An 18941-nucleotide genomic window follows, 5' to 3' on the forward strand; every position below is an offset into this window, starting at 1 on the left:
CTACAGAGCCAGGATTAGAAATCAACTCTCCTTGATTCCCATTCTGTTGCTCTGTCCATGTCATCATATAGATAAAGCAAAGTATGATGGAAAATAACAATAAACTTGGGAATCAAAAGACCTACATTTCAATTTTATCTCTGGTCCTTACTAAATATAAGACCAACAGCAAATCTTTGAACCTTCTGGAATTTTGAATTCTTTCTTTGAAAAGTAGGATAATAATATTTGCACTATTGTAAGGAAGAAAAGTGTTTTGTAAATCTCAAAATAATATATAAATTATAGGAATGCTTTTAGAAAAGCCCCAGTCCCTACAAATCCTTACAACACTGATATCCTAGTTCTCAGCTCATGTCTTCATGAAGTACTTTGTCTTAAGAATACCCATTCTCACTGTCAAGGAGATTGAGGATAAGAAACAGGGATTCCCACTACCACAGCTTATGGAGAAACTAGTGGTATGCTGGATGGAATTTTCCAAAGAACTATTTGACACATTTTGTGAAAGGAAAATGTTATTGTTCTATTGTTCTATATTGTCATCCTTAAAGCACAAATAGGTTTTTGTATGTGGATCTGGCATCTATGATTGTGATGGAATTGTGATGGAATACTACTATGCTATAAGAAATGATGAGCTTGATGATCTTAGAAAAACATGGATAGACTGGCATATCATAATGAAGAGCAAAATGAGCAGAACCAAAAGAATGTTGCATTCAGTAACAGCAATACTGTTTTAAGAACAACCTTGAGCAAATAAGTCATTTTGATTCATGAATATCCAAATTAACTTCAAAAAGACATTTGAAGGAAAATGCTATTTACATCCAGAGAAAGAACTGATAAATAGAAGCATGTGTGTGTGTGTATCTATATATATACACATACACATACATACATACATACATATTTGTGGCTTATAATAGCTATCTCTAGGGTGCAGGGGGGAAAGGGAAAAAGAGAAATTTACACGATAATTTTATTCTATATTTAAAAGTAATAGCAAGTTGTACATAATAAATTTGCAGTTTCATGTGCAATCATCTTTTAAAAAATTATGCTATGTTGTAGAAAGGCTTTGTATTTCATAAATTGGAAAAAAATTTAAAATGGTAGTAAACAAAAAAACATAAATATTATGACAAAATTAGATAGGTAGAAGATATCTTCATAACAACTAATTTAAAAACAGATATTTGGAACACAGTCCATTTCTAAATTGGGAACTTTCTATGCTTCTTTCCTAGTCCCCAGAACCCCAGCACAATAAAATCTGGGCTTATTTATCAATCTTCTCACTGTCTCAAGGCCTTATTCTTATTTCCCTGCCTTTATTCATGTTGGTCCCTTGCTGGAATACCCTCACTTTTCACATCTACTTCAAATCAGACCCTGTCTTCAAGGCCTGCCTCTTCCAGGAAGCTTTCCTTAAGTACTCTGTTGTAGAGGGCCAGTATTGAATAAGTTCATGTAGAGAAAGAGCAGTCTCAAGTAATACTTGGCCCAGACTCTTCCTGTTCATGGACTTATTCAGTACTGGTCTTCTATAATCCATCATTTATAATCTGTACCACACAGTCCAGCATAGTTATATATTGGTTTGCTTACTCTTGTTTCTGGTGGTTTGGGAAGACAACGTCTTTATCATAACTCCTAAAGTTTTACAAACAGAATGTTGAGGACCTTATAGATGCTCAGCAAATACCTAAAGATTGTCTGACAAGCTGCAGACATCAGGAAATAATGGAACCAATGTGGATTGGAATAGGGTTGGGGGGGTGGGAAGTATTGAAGTCAGGGAACCCTGAGTTTAAATCCCACCTTGGGATTGTTTGCTCTGTCACTAGGGTCAAGTCACTTCATCTCTCTAAGCTGTGAATTCTTTATTTGTAAAGAGAGATATTACTATCTGTATTATTTATCTCACAGGATTGTTGTCAGGGTCAAATAAGAACACACAGAATGAACAAATGAAAAAAGAAACAAACCTTAATGCTATACTATGTGCCGAGCACTGTCCTAGGTGCTAATGATAGGAAGAGAAAGACTCCTTGGTCTCAAGGAGCTCACATATTAATTGGGGGAGATGAAATAAAAGAAAGGTTAGCCAAAGAGCAGGTAGAAATATTTAGAAGTCCTCAGGATGCAGCTGGATGATAATGCCCAGGCAGCCTTAGGCTACATAAATTATTGTTGTTTCTCCTTCATTCTTGAAGAGGACCATGACATCAGGGAAGTGATGCCATGAAATGCAAGTGACTTGGAATTAAGTGAGAAAGAGCTGTGCAGAGTCATCTGTCTCACTTTCTCTTCCAGAGCTATTTGAGTCCAGTGGCCATATATAGATCAGGATGAATGGAGAGGGCTCCAGATAAGGCTACATAAGTAGATCAGAAGAGACTGTCTTCTCCTTCTTTTCCTTTCTTTGTCCTGAACTCTTCTTCTTGCAACAATCCATTAATCATGTTATTTAGAGATACACTCAGGAAAGATATTAGATGTTACTTAAGGACCTCTGCAACATGTTGGTCATCTACAGAAAAAGTGAAGATACATCCTTGTACCTGTTAGGTACAAAGGTAGGGCAGGCAGTGTGGCTCAATATCCCTCCATCTCACTAGAGGGAAGAGAGTATCTTCTCATACAAGTTTGTGTTCACAATCAGGCACCCTGGATTCAGTGAGGAAGGAAGCAAGTCTTCCAATCTTCCAGCCTTACCAGATGTCTTCTGAAATGGCCTAGAGCCAGCAGTGGCTGTGAAGGGGAATGTAAGCTGAGAAGGGTACTCATGGTAGATTTGGAAACCAAGTCCCCCACCTCTAATGTTTATTTCCTCTATGATCTTGATTGGTTCCTTAACCTCCCTGGTCCTCAGTTCTCTCATTTATTAAATGTAAGAATTTGAATAAATGACCACTGAAGTCCCTTTAACTTGGAGAAAGGATGGTCTGGGAGACTGGCAAATGATGGAATCTACTTCCCAAACAAGTAAATATCTGAATCATCTTTATTTCTTCCCTTTTTAAATTTTTATTCATTTTTTTTACTTTATGGAATAAAATAATCATTTCCATAACATAGTATATTTTTTAAAAAGATGGTTGCACATGAAACTGAAAATATACTATGTACAACTTGCTATTCCTTTTAAATATATAATAAAGTAATCATGTAAATTTCTTTTTTTTCCTTTTTTTTTCTTACTTCCTCCCAATCCTGGATGGCAACCATTCTTACAGTATAATAGTATTCCAACACAATCATATACCACAACTCATTCAGTGATTCTCCAATTAATGAACATCTTTTCAGTTTCCAAATGTTTGCCACCACAAAAATATTTGCTATAAATAATTTTTTACATATGAGTCTTTTTCCTTTAAATATAAGTTATCTTCAAGAAAGGAAGCAGTTCTTCATGGGCTACCTCTTGTACCTTTTTTGAATTGGAGCTAAAAGAAATTGGGGTAAAGAGAAAATAGGCCACCAATAAGTCCAAAGGGATCTTGCAAAAGAGTGTCCTTTGGGGCCTGATCTTTGGATACTCCTAGGATGTGCTAGGAATGCACATTTTCTTTTTCAGCAGAATTGTGTTTTACCTGCTGGCAAAGAGCAACAATTCACTTGTAGCACAGGGAGAAAGCTGCCAAAAAATCAAAAGAAACTGGCAAACACAAACCTATAACCTATGCCTGCTTCCTCATCCCCAAGACAGAAAGCCCAGAAAGAAAGCACTCTAAATTCCGCTCGGCAGTTTTCTAGGAGAAGATGATTCTGTTGTAAATTATTGAACGTTTCATTTAAGCTTCATAAATAAGAAAACTCAGACGAAAATGTTATATGTAAGATCAGTTTGGTAACATATAATTCCTATCTCCCTTGCTCTCTTTGTCACCCTTCATCTCCGTCTCACAATTCCTTCTTTATTATAGGCAATTGAAGGTCTCAATCAGTTGCCTGAGAGAACTAGTTTATGTCTCAAAGGTAATCTAATTTCTGCAGCCAAGGGGCTTGCCTAGCATATAGACAAGAGATAATTGTACTACATGTGTTCATCCTATGGTATTAGATTAACTTGATGCAAAAAAGGAACTCAGTCCACGCTAAGAAAAGTGGACTTCATTGACACCATAAATCATGGGTCTGAGCAGGCAGTCAATGATTCAAGCTTCAGTGAGCTAAAAATCAAAGGGAGGACTGGCATATGTGCCATGTATATACCAGTGCATTTGATATGCATCTTCAGATTGCAATTTTCCAATGGGTGCTCAACACCCCCTACATACAAATGAATAGCCATAATAGAGGCAATATGGTATTAGAGAAAGCACTAAACTGAAAGACCCAACTTATAAGTCCAGCTTCATCCTTTATTAGGAATGTATGTGAAAGACAGAGACAGAGACAAAGACAAAGAGACAGAGAAAGAGATTGAGAGAGAAAAGGAGAGAGAGAGGGAGGAAGGGAAGGAGGGAAAGGAGAAAGAGAGAGAGATCTCAAGTAGGTCATTTGATCTCTCTATATCTCAATTTCCTTTTCTATAAAATGATCATAATACTCTCCTCCCTATATACTTCACAACATGGCTTTCTATCAAACATGAGAGTAAATTGTAACATGTTTCAAGAAAAAAGTTCTCCTAGTTTTTCTGGCTCTGTTGCCAGTTCACATCAAAGGTCTCAGGTTAAATTGTCTCATCCATCATTCAAGTTTTCTTTAAAGACTCATCTTTGATCCCCTAGATTTCTTTACCTTGAACCCACTCCATTTCTCAAGTCTATTCACAGTTCAAGCAAAGGATCCTTCCTCCAGTTTGACCCTGAAGACAACAGGAAGAAGCTCTCCCCCCAAAATGGCAATTATAATAGATAATAGATTAATTAAGAATGTATCTTCACTTTTTCTGTAGATGACCAACATGTTGCAGAGGTCCCTAAGTAACATCTAATTTCCTTCCTGAGTTATTTCTAAATAAGATGATTAATGGATTGTTGCAAGAAGAGGAGTTCAAGACAAAGAAAGGAAAAGTCCAATTAACTCCTACATAGATGGGCACATACAAAAACCGACCACTTCATTTTAGACCAGCTCAGCAAAAATTCATCAAGTGCCTCTTATGTACCAGGCACTGTGCTAATCCCTTGGGAGAAAATGACAAAAACTGAAGCAATCCCTATCCTCAATGTTGGGGAAGATAGACTGTGAACATAAGTAAATGAATACAAACAGTATGCCAAGTATTTCCATAAAGGGAAAGATGCTAATAAACTCAGCGAATCAGGAAAGGCTGCATGTGAAAGGTAGCAGGAGGTTTGTTGTTGTTGTTGTTTTTTTTTTTTTTTTTTGAAAGAAGGAACCTAGCAATTCTGCAAAACAGAGTGAAGAACATAGTGTGTTCCAGACACAAGGGACTACTTGTATAAAGGCAAAGAAGCAAGATGTAGATTATCATGTAAGGAGAACAGTAAATACATTGTTTGACTAGAACAGCAAATGCATGAACATGAGTGATTTGAAATAAAATGGGAAAATATAGGTAGGAGTCAGATTGCCACGAGCATTTAATGATAGACTGAGAAGTTCCCTATTGGGAATAGGAAACTACTGAAGAGCTTTGAGTAGGAGAGTGATATGTTCAGACCAATGTTTTAGGTCTATCAATTTGCCAGCTATTTGGAAACTGGATTAGAAAGGGGAGATTCTGAAAGAAAGCACACTGATTAGAAGGCCAATGCAATAATCCAGGGGAGAGATAATTAGGTCCAAGCCAGGAGAGGAGCTGGATGAGTAGAGGAGAAGGGAACAGATATTGTGCAGGAATGACTAACAATATTTGATAACTAAATCACTAGGGAAGTCATGAGAAAAGGAAGAGTCAAGAATGACTAGAAAATGTGAAACTGAGTGACTAGAAGTGAAAGGATCATGGAAGCAAGAAGAATCTTGGATACAACTAAGTCCAGATCCCTCATTTTATTAATGGGGAATCTGAGTCCCAGGAAGGTTGGGTATCTTGCCCAATAACATAAGTAATATTCATTAGAGGTAGGATTTCAACCAAGGTTCTCTGATTCTGGAGGCACTATTCTTTCTACTGTACTGTGAATGATGCGACTATTAATAAATATAGAAAGGGAGGGAGATATGGACTTGAGGGTGAAAGCCTGGGGAAATATAATGAATTCTACATTTGACCATGTTGAGTTTGAAATATCTACAGAATTTTCAAGTAGAAATATGCAGCAAGAAATTGGAAATGCAAAATTGGAATTCAGGAGAGATGAGGACTGGTTATGTGGAGTTGGGAATCAACTGCAAAGAGTTGCCCCTGAACCCACAGTTGTCCCTGAAATCACCAATGGAAAAAATATGGATAGAAAGAAGGGAACAGAGTATCCAAGATACCCAACCTTAGGGACACTTATTGAGAAACATAACTTTTCTTTCCTTTGTCTGATGATAGATCTCGTGCCAGGAACAGAATATGGTGTTGGGATATCAGCGATCATGGGCAATCAACAGAGTGTACCGGCCACCATGAATGCTAGGACTGGTAAGTTAGGAGGATCACAAAGGTATCACTACAGGGGAATCAATTTATATAGACTGATAGATGAGTTCTAATTCTTGCTCAAGTGTTCATAAAACAAATACAAAGGTCAGCTGAAGTTGATTTGACTGACTCCAGTGGCACATGAAGGTTTGTTTATACAAGAATCAGTCAGAAAGCAGTACCTACAAATGGCCATTTCTCTCTCAGTCATGAAGATCTAGGTTAGGTATGGAGAGGGGCATTGTGGCAGAGAAAGAATAACCTGATGAATTATTTGATGTGTTAATCATATGAAGAGATTTTGAGGTCTGTCAGCCAAGATGAAGTCCCAATACTGTTCCTCAAAGATCTGGTCAACATTAATCAGATTCTAAAGGAGTTATTCAATCCCACAAGATTTTGTGAAACACTGCTTATGCACCAGGCATTGTGCTAGATACTGGCAATACAGAGAGCAAAATGAGATAGCCTCTGCCCTCTCTTTTGGGGGAAGAAGCACCAATCACAAATAAAAGATAGAAGGGAAATATTTCAACCTGGCACTGGTGTGTAGTTAAACCAGTCTTGGATTGGAGCTATGCTTGCCCCAACATGCTAAGTTTCAGTCCAATAAATCTGATGATGAGCTGACCCTGCCAGTTTCCTGAATTCCAATCAGTAGAACAGGTATGGAATCATCATTAAAGTTCAGGTTCAGACGGAGATAACCTAGAAAGAATGAGTAATACAAACTTCAGAGAAGTTCTACGTCATCCTGGGTCTAAAAATGTCATAGAGTAATCCAGGGACCACCCCAGGAATTCAGGTACACACATTCAGATTATGAACAGAACTCGTAAATCAGCCTCTTTCCCCTTTTTGATTAATAACATTTCTTCCCTATGGGAAGAATCCAGAACTAATCTAGGTGACCCAAGGGTCCTCTGGCCCAGGACGCCTGAACCTGCTTCAGTCTGCTTTTGTATCCCATGACTTGTCTAAGCTCTAAGCAACTGAAACTGGGATGGAGAGTGAGGGTGGGGGAGACCAGAGTGAATTCACTCAGTCACCTCTCTATTTGATGTGGTTTTATACTAGGCAACTTTCTCAGAGACAGAGACAGATAGAAAGAGAGAGATCGGAAAAAAAATGAATGGAAACGGAGAATTCATCACATTCTAAAAAAGACTGAGAATCTGTAAGCAGCCTCCTCCCAGGGGTGGATATATTCCAGGGGTGTCTGAGCTAATAATACCTTTCCGCTGATTGTCCATCTGTTTGCAAGCATCTGGCCATCTTTCAAAAAGCGAGGTGCTAACAAAGTGTGAGATCATTGTCAGCGGTGACAGGCTAATCCTTGCGGCTGGCAGGCTTATCTGATTACCTCGAGCCCCCGGGGGTTCCGAGGCTAAATCCAGGCCCTGCCTCGGATTCAGGCTAGGCTCCCGAGGGCTGCTCTGTGATGCCCCTCTTCTGCTGAATCTGATGAAGATCCCACCTTTTGTCCACAGATCTGGACAGTCCACGTGACCTCATGGTGACAGCTTCCTCCGAGACCTCCATCTCCCTGATCTGGACCAAGGCCGGCGGCCCCATTGACCACTACAGAATCACCTTCACACCCGCATCTGGAATGTCCTCGGAGATCACGGTGCCCAAAGACAGGACCTCTTACACACTTACAGACCTGGAGCCCGGTACTGAATACATCATCTCGGTCACTGCGGAGAGGGGCAGGCAGCAGAGCCTGGAATCCACAGTGGACGCCTTCACAGGTACCCGACTGCAGAGACACCGGACTCCACTCAGTGGGGACTTCTAGCAATCGGGCACAGAGCCCATCCAAGAGGCCGAAGACCACTGGGCTCGGGGCTGCAAGGGATGGGGAGAGTCCCGGCCTCTGCCTGCTACCATTCCAGGAGCAAAACCGTCTCCCTCTTAAAGTCTTTCGGGCTTTCCCAGTAGAAATAGGCTTAATACACATTCTAATAGAACCAGAAAGAGAAGGGGAGACCAATAAGAAAATGGAAAAGAAGAAGGGGAAGAAGAGGGGGAAGGTGGAGAGACAGACAGACAGAAGCAGTCAAACAGAAAGAGGGAAAAAGAGGAGGAGGAGGAAAAGAAGGAGGAGGGGGAGAAGGAAGAGGAGGAAGAGGAGGAGGAGGAGGAAGAGGAGGAAGAGGAGGAGGAGGAGGAAGAAAAGGAAGAGGAGGAGAGGAGGAGGAGGAGGAGGAGGAGGAAAAGGAAGAGGAGGAAGAGGAGGAGGAGGAGGAAAAGGAGGAGGAGGAGGAGGAGGAAGAGGAGAGGAGGAGGAGGAGAGGAGGAGGAGGAGGAGGAGAAGGAAAAGGAAGAGGAGGAGGAGGAGGAGGAAGAGGAGGAAGATGAGGAAGAGGAGGAGGAGGAGAGAGGAGGAGGAGGAGGAGAGGAAGAGAGAGACAGAGAGACAGAGGAAGAGGAAAAGGAAGAGAGAGACAGAGAGACAGAGATGAGAGAAACAGAAACAGAAAGACAGAGAGGGGGGAGGAAAGAGGGAGACAGACAGAAGCATAGTCAGGAAGAAAGGAGAGGGAAGAGAGAGACAGATATATATATAGAGAGAGAGAAGAGAGACAGAAAGAAAGACAAAGACAGAGAGGGGAGAGGGAGAGAGGAAGAGAGACAGACAGAGGAGGAAGAGAGGAAGAGAGAGACAGACAGATAGAAGCAGAGTCAGAGAGAAAGAAGGAGGGGAAAGAGAGAGACAGAGAGAAGAGAGAAAGACACAGAGAGACAGAGACAGAGAGAAGAGAAAGCACTTTCAGGTAAAACTAAGTCTTTTGCAGGTAGTTTCCATATAAAAGAAAAGGAGGTAAGGGGAAAGAGGATAGAAAGCAAATAAGGGAGAAGGAAGAGAGAAGAGAAATTAGTAGGAAAGGGAAAAGAGGGAGAGAAGGGGGAAAGGAAAGGAGGAGAAAATGGGAAATGGTAGAAGAAGGAGAAGGAAGAAAGAGAGGGAGAAGAGAATGCCAGAACACAAAATAAGAATAAAAAAGCTGCAAGAAAAGTTAGTATTAAGAAAAGCATCTTTTCATAGAGGCTGGCATCATTTCAGTCCATTTCAATAGATTTTACGTCTTCTCAAGAAATCAGACATCCCTGAAAAAGAGATGCCCTCTACTATGCTACCTGGCCTAAAGCAAGGGAATACACAGGATAGGGAGCCTTGGCCAAGTCGTCTAGTCCTACTTGGGTACTACCCTTGACTAAAAACCCCTTGCCTTAGATCAGCATTGGAAATAGTCAATGCTAAATACTATTGGTCCCAGGGGAATAAAATTAGACTGCTGACATCATTCCTGCACATGAAACAATGGCCATTCCTCTTTGGGAAAAAAGTAATCTTGAGAAATGGGGGAAGGGAATACACACAGTTTCTATTTGTAAAGATTTTCTAGAATTCCAGAATACTTTAATCCATAGGCAATAGACTTTGGAAGCTCTATTGTGCATAAGTCATCAATTTTCCTTTTGATTTATAGGTTTCCGTCCCATCACCCATCTACACTTCTCTCATGTCACTTCATCCAGTGTAAACATCACCTGGAGTGACCCATCCCCTCCAGCTGACAGACTCATCCTGAACTACAATCCCCGGGATAAGGAGGAAGAGGCTTTAGAAGTCTCACTAGATGCTACCAAAAGGCACGCCATTCTGATGGGTCTGCAACCAGCTACTGAGTATATCGTGAACCTGGTGGCTGTTCATGGGATGGTAACTTCTGAGCCTATTGTGGGCTCCATCACCACAGGTAAAGTCAAGCAATAGAGGGCAGAGGAGAAATAAATCAACAGTAAAAAAAAAAAAATCAGAGAAGTAGATTTGCCAGGCCTTTGCTTTGAAATCTCTCTATGTTCATTAGTCAATCTCCTCAAACCAAAAATCACAGCAAAAAGACTACCACAGCCAAGCAAGTAAGCATTTATTAAGCACCAAACACTGTGCTAGATGCTGAGGATGTAAATGCAAAAATGTTCTTCCCCTAAAGGAGTTTACATTCTATAAAACATTAGCAGAGTACAGAATTTTGTAAAAGCAAGAATTCAAAGATTTCTATTCTGTGAACCTTAAAGATACCATAATCTAGTGTCATATTGTTGAAGTTGACCTTTATCCATGTGGCCACAATCCTAAACCAACTTGACTTCATATGGTTTGGTGCCTCCCATCAAATTCCATCAGGTTATTTACTACCTGTGTGAATTTTATCAAATCACTGAGCTTTTCTAGATCTTAATTTCCTCATCTCTAAGATAAGGAAGCTAGAAGATAATGCACATCCCTTTAGCCTCTATCTTCTATGATCCCATGATCTAGAGTACAACTTTTGTCACATCTTCAAAGTCTTAGGTAAGTCTCCCCTTGAGTGATCCTTTAGACTAATGTCTGATTTCTGATGGCAGAGATGACATTCATTCAGTTGAGCCTTTGTCCATGTTACTATTCCAATGTTTTCTCCTATTGGAATATAAACTCCTTAAGAACAGGAACTCTTTCTTCAATTTCCAGTTAATAAAGTTCTTTGAACATTGTAAATACTTAGTAAATGTTTCTTCTTTTATTAACTCATTCATTCATACTACAAACATTATTGGCTCCCAGACTGGACAGAAAAAGAAAAAGAAAAGGACTCTGTTGTTTTTGTTGTTTATATTCTCCAAAACTATGTCTTTTTTCCCTTTTCACCCTGACCCTCCAGGGATTGATCCTCCTAAAGATATAATAATAAGTAACGTTACCAAGGACTCTGTGACTGTCTCCTGGAGGCCTCCCATTGCATCTTTTGATTACTATCGAGTATCCTATCGGCCCACACAAGGTAAGCCTGTGGTGACTAATTTATTTAGCCTAACAAGAATTAATGTATGGTACAGGGAAAAGAATGCTGGTGTACCTAGGTTTAGATGTTGGCTCTGCTATTTATTTCATATGTGACGTTGGGCCAAGTTATTGTGGGGCTCAGCTTTCTCATTTGTAAAACAGAATTTGAACTAGATGATCTCTAAGGTCTTTCTCAGCTCCAATTCTATGAACTCTGAACTTAAATGGTCTTTGGAGTTGAGGAAGCATCTTTATAGAAGAATAATTACAAACCAGAGGGCCACAGACTTATCTCTGCTCAGTTTCCCCCCCCTTTCCCTAGTAATTTTCTGATGTTCCATTATATTAAATCATTTGATTTAATTCAATGCAATTCAAGTAGAAAAAACAGTGGGATCCCATTAAAATCTTGTCTACTACCCACTCTACTTCTGGAACAAAATGTAATGCAGTTCATTAAAATCTGGAGGAAAAAATTAGTTGTTAACCAGCAGTGCTAACTAATCCCTATTGTGTGACATTGAGAAGTGATTTGTCCTACTAAGAGGAAGTAGCATGAGTCACAATTCAAACTTTAGGTAGGAGGCTGGACTAGGTGACTTCAACTCCCATCCTTATAATAGATCCCAGGGTGGGCAGTTTAGGAGTAATAGAAGATCTCAAAAATCCATTTCAAAAGTTCTCTGGTTCTTTGAGTTCACAATTCCTCCCGATTCTGTAGAAGTTAAGATGCTTTAGCAAAAATGGTAAAGTCTAGAATTAGAAGCCAGGGGATACCTATGTAACTAATAGGGATGCCTGTAGACTGGAACAATTGGCGTGGTACCCATCCAACCTCTGCCACACTGGACAAGCTGTAAATCAAAGGTAGCTGGCATTGAGCTCTGCCCCTTCATCATGTTCAGGTCTTGCCAAAGTTTGGTTCAAGATGAGATGCAATGAATAATTACATCCATTATGGGGGGAAATGGAGAGTTTGTCAAAAAATCCCCTCTGCGGAATGCCGGGATAATTTTTGCGTCACACCTTTAGATACTGACTTTGTGCACAGGAGGAGATGAGGAGGTATCTTGAAAGTTACTATGTCATAAACAGATCAGCTAGCATTTCTTCTAACATCTCAAGTTTAAAGAACTTTGAATTTCACAAACTCCTTGATCCCTAACTTCATCGCACCCAATGCAATTGGATCTCCATTCATACTATACATTAGACTTCCTGAAATATGAAAGACACTGCTAAAATTTAACAGTGAGTTTTTATTTCTTGTAGTGGGGAGACTAGACAGCTCTGTGGTACCCAACACAGTCAACGAATTCACAGTCACCAACCTGTATCCAGCCACAGAATATGAAATCAGCCTGAACAGCGTTCGAGGCCGAGAGGAGAGTGAGCGCATCTGCACACTTGTACATACAGGTAGGATGACTCTCACCAGGGGCAACAACACTAGGCGTTGATCTTCCCTTCCAGTAGTGCTCTATATGCAGCAGTAGAGTGAAATGAAAAGAATATTGAACTAGGATTAAAGTGATCTGGATTTCTAGTCCTACCATGAAATCTGTCTGCAGCCTCAGTTTCCATATTGATAAAATGGGGATAATAGTAAATGCCATGCATAGCTATTACGAAGATTAAACAAGAACACATATATTAAAGCACTTTGGAAATTGTAAAGCATTCCACAAAGGTAAGCTGTTAGCAGTTTGAGCATCTCCTGTTCTGGAGGGACTCCAGGTGCAACTCCTGCATGCATTATATTCCCCAAGTGTCCCCAGTAATAGAAAGTAGGAGAAGCAAGAAGTGAAATCTTTGCTCCTTAAAACAGAGGATTTAGGGCAGCAGTGAGGGACTATTTTTGTGAGGTAGGAGGATGCTGGAACCAGCTCATATTGGCTTGTGGGAACCAGTTGTTAAAATTTCAGTATGAGTATTTATACCTCAAAAAAATTTTTTTAAATGCCGTAAATCATGTCTTAATTTATTATTTTGTTGATTACCTTGACATGAAAATGAGGAAGATGTTAATGATGCTGATTGAATTTAAATATGTCATTCATATTTTTTAAAGAGCATTTAGCAGCCCTCCTCTGCTTAGAGGTCACTGAAGAATTCAATATGTCCCTCTGTAAAAATTGCACTGCTTAGGAGGCCCTAGAATTAATTTTTAAAATAAGTTTTTATTGATGATATAGCAGAAATAGGGCTGGACCTGGAGTCAAGAATTGGTCCTGGATTCAAATCTTGTCTCAGGCATTTAGTATATGGCCCCAGGGCTCCTTTTTCTGGTTTATAAAAGAAAAGGTCTGGATGTGGTAGCTAAGATCCCTTGCAGTTTTAAGCCTACGATCCTCTGTCTTTTGTGTTCACATTGAAATCTCTCTAGTTTGAATACTCTTTGGTGACAAAGGAAAACACTGGCAAAAGCATCCAATATAGAAACCCGATCTGTCGTTGTCTATATTTTGTCCCAGGAGACCACCCCCCCACATCTCTGCCCTAAGACAGGAGATAAATTTCATTATCACTTCTCCAGCACCTTCACTGATTTTTCCATTACTCAGAGTTAAAAGTGTCAAGAATTTCAGGGGGCATTTTCACCAAGCCTCAGCTTCTGATGTAGAAATGCTCTCTTACAAAACATGGAGCATATGGAACCTTTCTAAGCTTCACTGATGGAAGGAAGTTGCTGTATAAACACTGAATCATCCCCAGACAGGTGAGAATCCAACCTATTTTTAAAACAGTCCAGAGGAGGAAATTCCACAATCTCTCTTGGCAACTCACTCCAGTCCTTATTGTTTGTGCAGGGAAAGGCCCCTATAAACTGTGACCTACATTCCTCAAAGGGTAGTTCTATTTGTTCATTAATGGTGAAGTAGAAAGAGCTTGAGACTAGGACTTAGGAGAGAGCTGAGTTCAAATCCTGTCTCTGATGCCTAGTAATTGTATTTGAATCATTTAACTTGTTTGAGTCTCAGTTTCCATCTTTGGGGAAATGAAGAGGTTGGACCAGATAATTTTTAGGTTCTTTCCAAGCTCTCTTTTTTGCAAAATAAATATACTGCTAAGTCCCCATTAGGGCAAATGATCTCATATGATTCAATTCAAAGTTATCTATTTCCATTGTGTTGGAATCAATTAACATATTTTACAAAATTATAACTTCAAAATAGCACTAATTTGAATACATGGACCACTTCAGAAGATTTCTTGTTTGCACTAATAATTTGTGAGGATCAAAAGAAATAATGTATGCAAAGTGTTCTACACTTCTAAAAGAATTCCATAAACATCAATTGTTGTTGTTATTATTATTCATGGAGGTAGAAAACAGTTGCTCAATAGGTTTTTTTTTTCAAGGAATTCAAGGAAGAATTCAAAGAAAGAGTTTCTTCCTCAGCTTTAGCCCGGATAGACCACTTCTTGCTCACTGATCACACCCTGATTCCACGGAGAATTCAATCATCCCAGCACAGAGTGGGGCAACATTGTCCAATAGAAATAATACTGGAGCTTGTCAGAAATCTTGAACTTGAATCCTAATTGTACCACCACCATTACTACTACTAATAATAATTATTATAGTTAGCATTTATAATGTTAAATATAATTTATATTTATAAAATTTATAATGTAATATATTTATTTATAAATTGTATGTGATATATAATTTATAATATAATATTAAAATTTGCATAACACTTTTACATATATTATCTCATTTGATCCTCACAATAAGCCTGAGAGGTCAGTCTATTATTATCTTCATTTTACAGAGAAGGAAACTGAGGATCACAAAGAGGAAGACTTATTCAGGGTCACACAGCCAGTAAGTGTCCAAGGGAGATTTTGAACACATGTCTTTCTCATTCCTGGTCCAACAATCTATCACTAGCTAGCTGCCTTCACATTAATGCTAACATTTGTATAGCACTTTAAACATTGAATTTTAAATGTTAATTTCAATTTTAAAATTAATAAATATTTCATATGATAATTAGATAAATCCAATTTAAATTTACATTTGCAAAGCACCTTATATGTTACCTTTTGGAGTTATATAGGGATATAGGTACTAGTCTACAGATAAGAAAACTGAGGCTCATGATTAAGCAACTTGCCCAGTCTCACAAAGCTAGTTAACTATGGGAAGCAGTATTGGAATTTAGACCTTCCAGGTTCTGTGTTCAGTGCTCTGTCTGAAATGGATTGTGGTCCTTTTAAGGAACTCATTGGAGTTAAGGATTGGAGTTTAAGGATCATTTCCTATTGATATGTGATTCCTTTCAGATTCTCAGCCCCTCCTAGCTGGGGCATATCCTCTCAACAAAAAGTTGTCTTTCCCGGTCACCAGGGCCTTTGATTCACAAATCCTGGTCAAAAGCACCCCTCTGAATTCCAATAGGAGAGCCGGGTTTGTCCCAGCTCCCACTGGATCTGAGCCAACTTGGGCTCTCCCAGTCCTCACTGGTTCTGATCTACTCTGGCTGTCTCAGCCCCCATTCTGATGATTCGCTCAGGTTTCCCAAACCCCACCAAGACAACCAATATAATGAGCTTCCATCAACTAAGGTCTTTGCAGATGGACCTTGGCAGTTCCCTTTACTGCCAGGATCTTCTGTCCACTGAGAACTGCATTCTCAGTGCAAAGCTCCATTTTCCATAGACCTGCCCACTTGAATAATATTCTTTTCCAGTGTTATACTCTCCTTATCCTTACCTATTTCCCTAACCAGACTTTATGCCTCTCTGTCAGGATTACTAACCTTGCTTCCTATCCCCATAATAAACCCTTTTATCAATCTAGGCTCTTGGGTCTGTAAATCCCTTTACAGAGAACCTCTGCACTGCCAGAAGGGAGTCCCCAAAACTCCCTACCCTTGCACTGAATCCCAAGGGGTTGCAAGGGAGCCAAACCTGTCCATTCAGTTCCCTGAACCCTGAACCTGCCACTAGACCTTATCATTTAACTCCCTGACCACCAGAAACCCTAATTTCATTTTGGTTCCCTAAATCTAAACCTCATCGTGTCCACTAAACAACATTGCTGTTTCTTAACTTCCTAGTTGTATTAACTTGGACTACTCAGTCACAGTGAAACTCTATTTCCTCTTGGCCAAGTTAGCATAATTCTGACACTTCTTACCCCACAGAATTGTTTTGAGGATCAAATGAGAGATTTGCAAAGCACTTTGAAATATTTTGACTGCACGTTAGATTTAAGTTCTTTTTATAGCATTTGTAATATATCATAACATTCCATATACATTTACATACCATGTACCTTATGCTATTTATTATCTCATGTTCTTATATGCCATGCATACCATATTTTGTTTTAATATGTTTTCTATACACGATACAAGCAATCCAATAAGCATTTAAAAAGCATCTAATATTAGGCCGATGATGTAGTAGAAACATATCTGAATCTGGAGTAAGTGTATCTGAGTTTAAATCTTATCAGTGATACATATTACCTTTGTGATGCTGGGCAAATGATTGAACCTGCTTGGACTTCTACTCTGTCATCTGTAAAATGAAAAAGTTGAACTAGCTGCTCTCTAGTGCTGGATCTATGCTCCTATGGGCAGGTCACTATGAAGGATTATTTAAACCTATTCTGAATAACCTTAGCAGCAGCCCAAGGCAATCTGTCCAACTAAGACCATCTGTCTTCTCACCTTTTCTGTAATCAGAGGGAATGGGAAAAGGGTGGGCATCCCTCCAAAAACAGCAGCTTCAATTGGCCCCAATATTAAGGAATTTCATTACAACCCTCAACCACCACCATCATCAGAGACTGCGCTCTTCAGGATAAATAAAGATGATCGACTTCCTAAATTCCTCATTGCTTCTTCTCACATTGTCAGCAGTCTAGGAAAAACATCTGTAAGGCAATGTAAAGATTTATTTAGGAACAATGAAACCCTCTTCCAAGAGGATTCTGCAGGATTTGCTAACCGTCTTCTTACACTAGGCTCCCTTCTTGCTAGAAGCCTAATCAGACCTTCATTTAATTTCTCTTCTCTTTCCCAACTCATTTGGAAACGTTTGTTATTGTTGTTGTTTGTCCTTCCTTCTTGAAGAGGACCATAGTATCAGGGATTTAAGTGAGGGAGAGTGTGCTAGATCACCTGCTTTGCTTTCCCCTCTACAGCCATCTAGGGCTAGAGGCAAGATTTAATCATGTATGAAAACGAGAAAGGCACAAAGACCTAGCTTCCTCTGTTAAAGAATAGTTCCTAGTTGTGATACAGACAGCATAGATTTAGAACTAAAAGAGACTGTAGATTGAGTGAGTTTAAGATTTTGATTGAGTTAATCATGGAAAGCTGCTTCAACCTGCCTAAGACTGTTAGAAATCTAGCCTCTTTGCCAACTGGAAATACTTCCATCCTAGTAATTTTCAGAAGCTTCCTGGCCGAAAGGAAAGAGAGCAGAGCAGGTAAGTCAAAAACACATTATCTATTTATAAACTTTGTAAGGTTTCCATACTTCCATCATTTACTGTTTCTCATCAAAGTATAAGTGCACTTCGCCCAATGATTCATAATACAACTTCTCTACAACTGCATCTTCTATGATTCTTTCTTATGGTCTCCCATGAATCCTTAATGGATTCTCCACAAAATACTACAGAACTTCCTTGGGATTAGAGGTTCTTAACTTTGGGAGGGGAGGAGTCAGAACTTCCTTGGAAGTCTGATAAAGTCTAAAGACCTCTTTCCAGAATAATTTTTTAATAATTTAAGGAAATACAAAATTTCATTTAGAGGTTAGTGAAAATAATCAATGATAATAATTTTATTATTATATTGAAAGAAATAAAGATGTTATTTTCCCATTCCTGTTCATGAAACATCCTGAAGTCTACTTATAGATCCCTAGACTATAAAACCCATGTTAAAAATACTTGCTCTTGGTCTTTTATAATTCTGTGAGCATCACTACATCACTCAAATGGCCATATCCATCTGTTTAAACCATCAAGACTTACATAAATGTGAACTAGACTCATCATCATCACTGCTACCACCACCATTATTGTGATGATTAATTATGAAGGACAGGTGCCACTAAAGCAGATGTTTAATGATAACCAATCAGAAATGGCTATTAACACTGACTTCCTTCCCCATGGTTCAGATATTCCCATTCTGGGAGCTCATAGTATGCTTTTTTTTGGTGTATGAAGTCTGAGATTTTAAATTTGTTGACAGTGGGTCCCTCTCCAGTACAAATATCACATTTTCTCAGGAAGATGACTTGGGTATTTACACAGATTGGTATGGATAGTGAGACAAAGAGACAAGTATTTTATCTGTAAAATTTTAGTTTGATACATTCAGTTTTTTTTGGTGATGAAATTATCTCTATCAATCAAAAGTTTCCTGGGATAATGAGAGGTCAAGTGATTTTCCAGGACTCATCCAGCCAATGTATTAGAGACAGGTTCTGAACTCAGATGTTCCACACACAAAGCCTGCTCTCTAACCACTACACCAGTGTTGTCAAACTCAAATTAAAGGGCGGGGCATT

At 39.2% G+C, this 18941-nt stretch overlaps 1 protein-coding gene across 2 annotated transcripts in view; it reads left to right on the forward strand.

The window, feature by feature from the left end:
* TNR (tenascin R) overlaps window positions 1-18941 on the forward strand; it is a 108992-nt gene that overhangs the window by 53438 nt on the left and 36613 nt on the right. For both annotated transcript variants that reach the window (XM_051998905.1, XM_051998906.1), the window contains 5 exons: window positions 6470-6559; window positions 8050-8313; window positions 10057-10326; window positions 11275-11394; window positions 12669-12815. In XM_051998905.1, the coding sequence (XP_051854865.1) occupies window positions 6470-6559; window positions 8050-8313; window positions 10057-10326; window positions 11275-11394; window positions 12669-12815 (891 nt within the window). The remainder of the gene's footprint in view (window positions 1-6469; window positions 6560-8049; window positions 8314-10056; window positions 10327-11274; window positions 11395-12668; window positions 12816-18941) is intronic.

The sequence above is a fragment of the Antechinus flavipes genome, chromosome 4 (genome assembly GCF_016432865.1).
Source record: "Antechinus flavipes isolate AdamAnt ecotype Samford, QLD, Australia chromosome 4, AdamAnt_v2, whole genome shotgun sequence".
Taxonomy (NCBI): domain Eukaryota; kingdom Metazoa; phylum Chordata; class Mammalia; order Dasyuromorphia; family Dasyuridae; genus Antechinus; species Antechinus flavipes.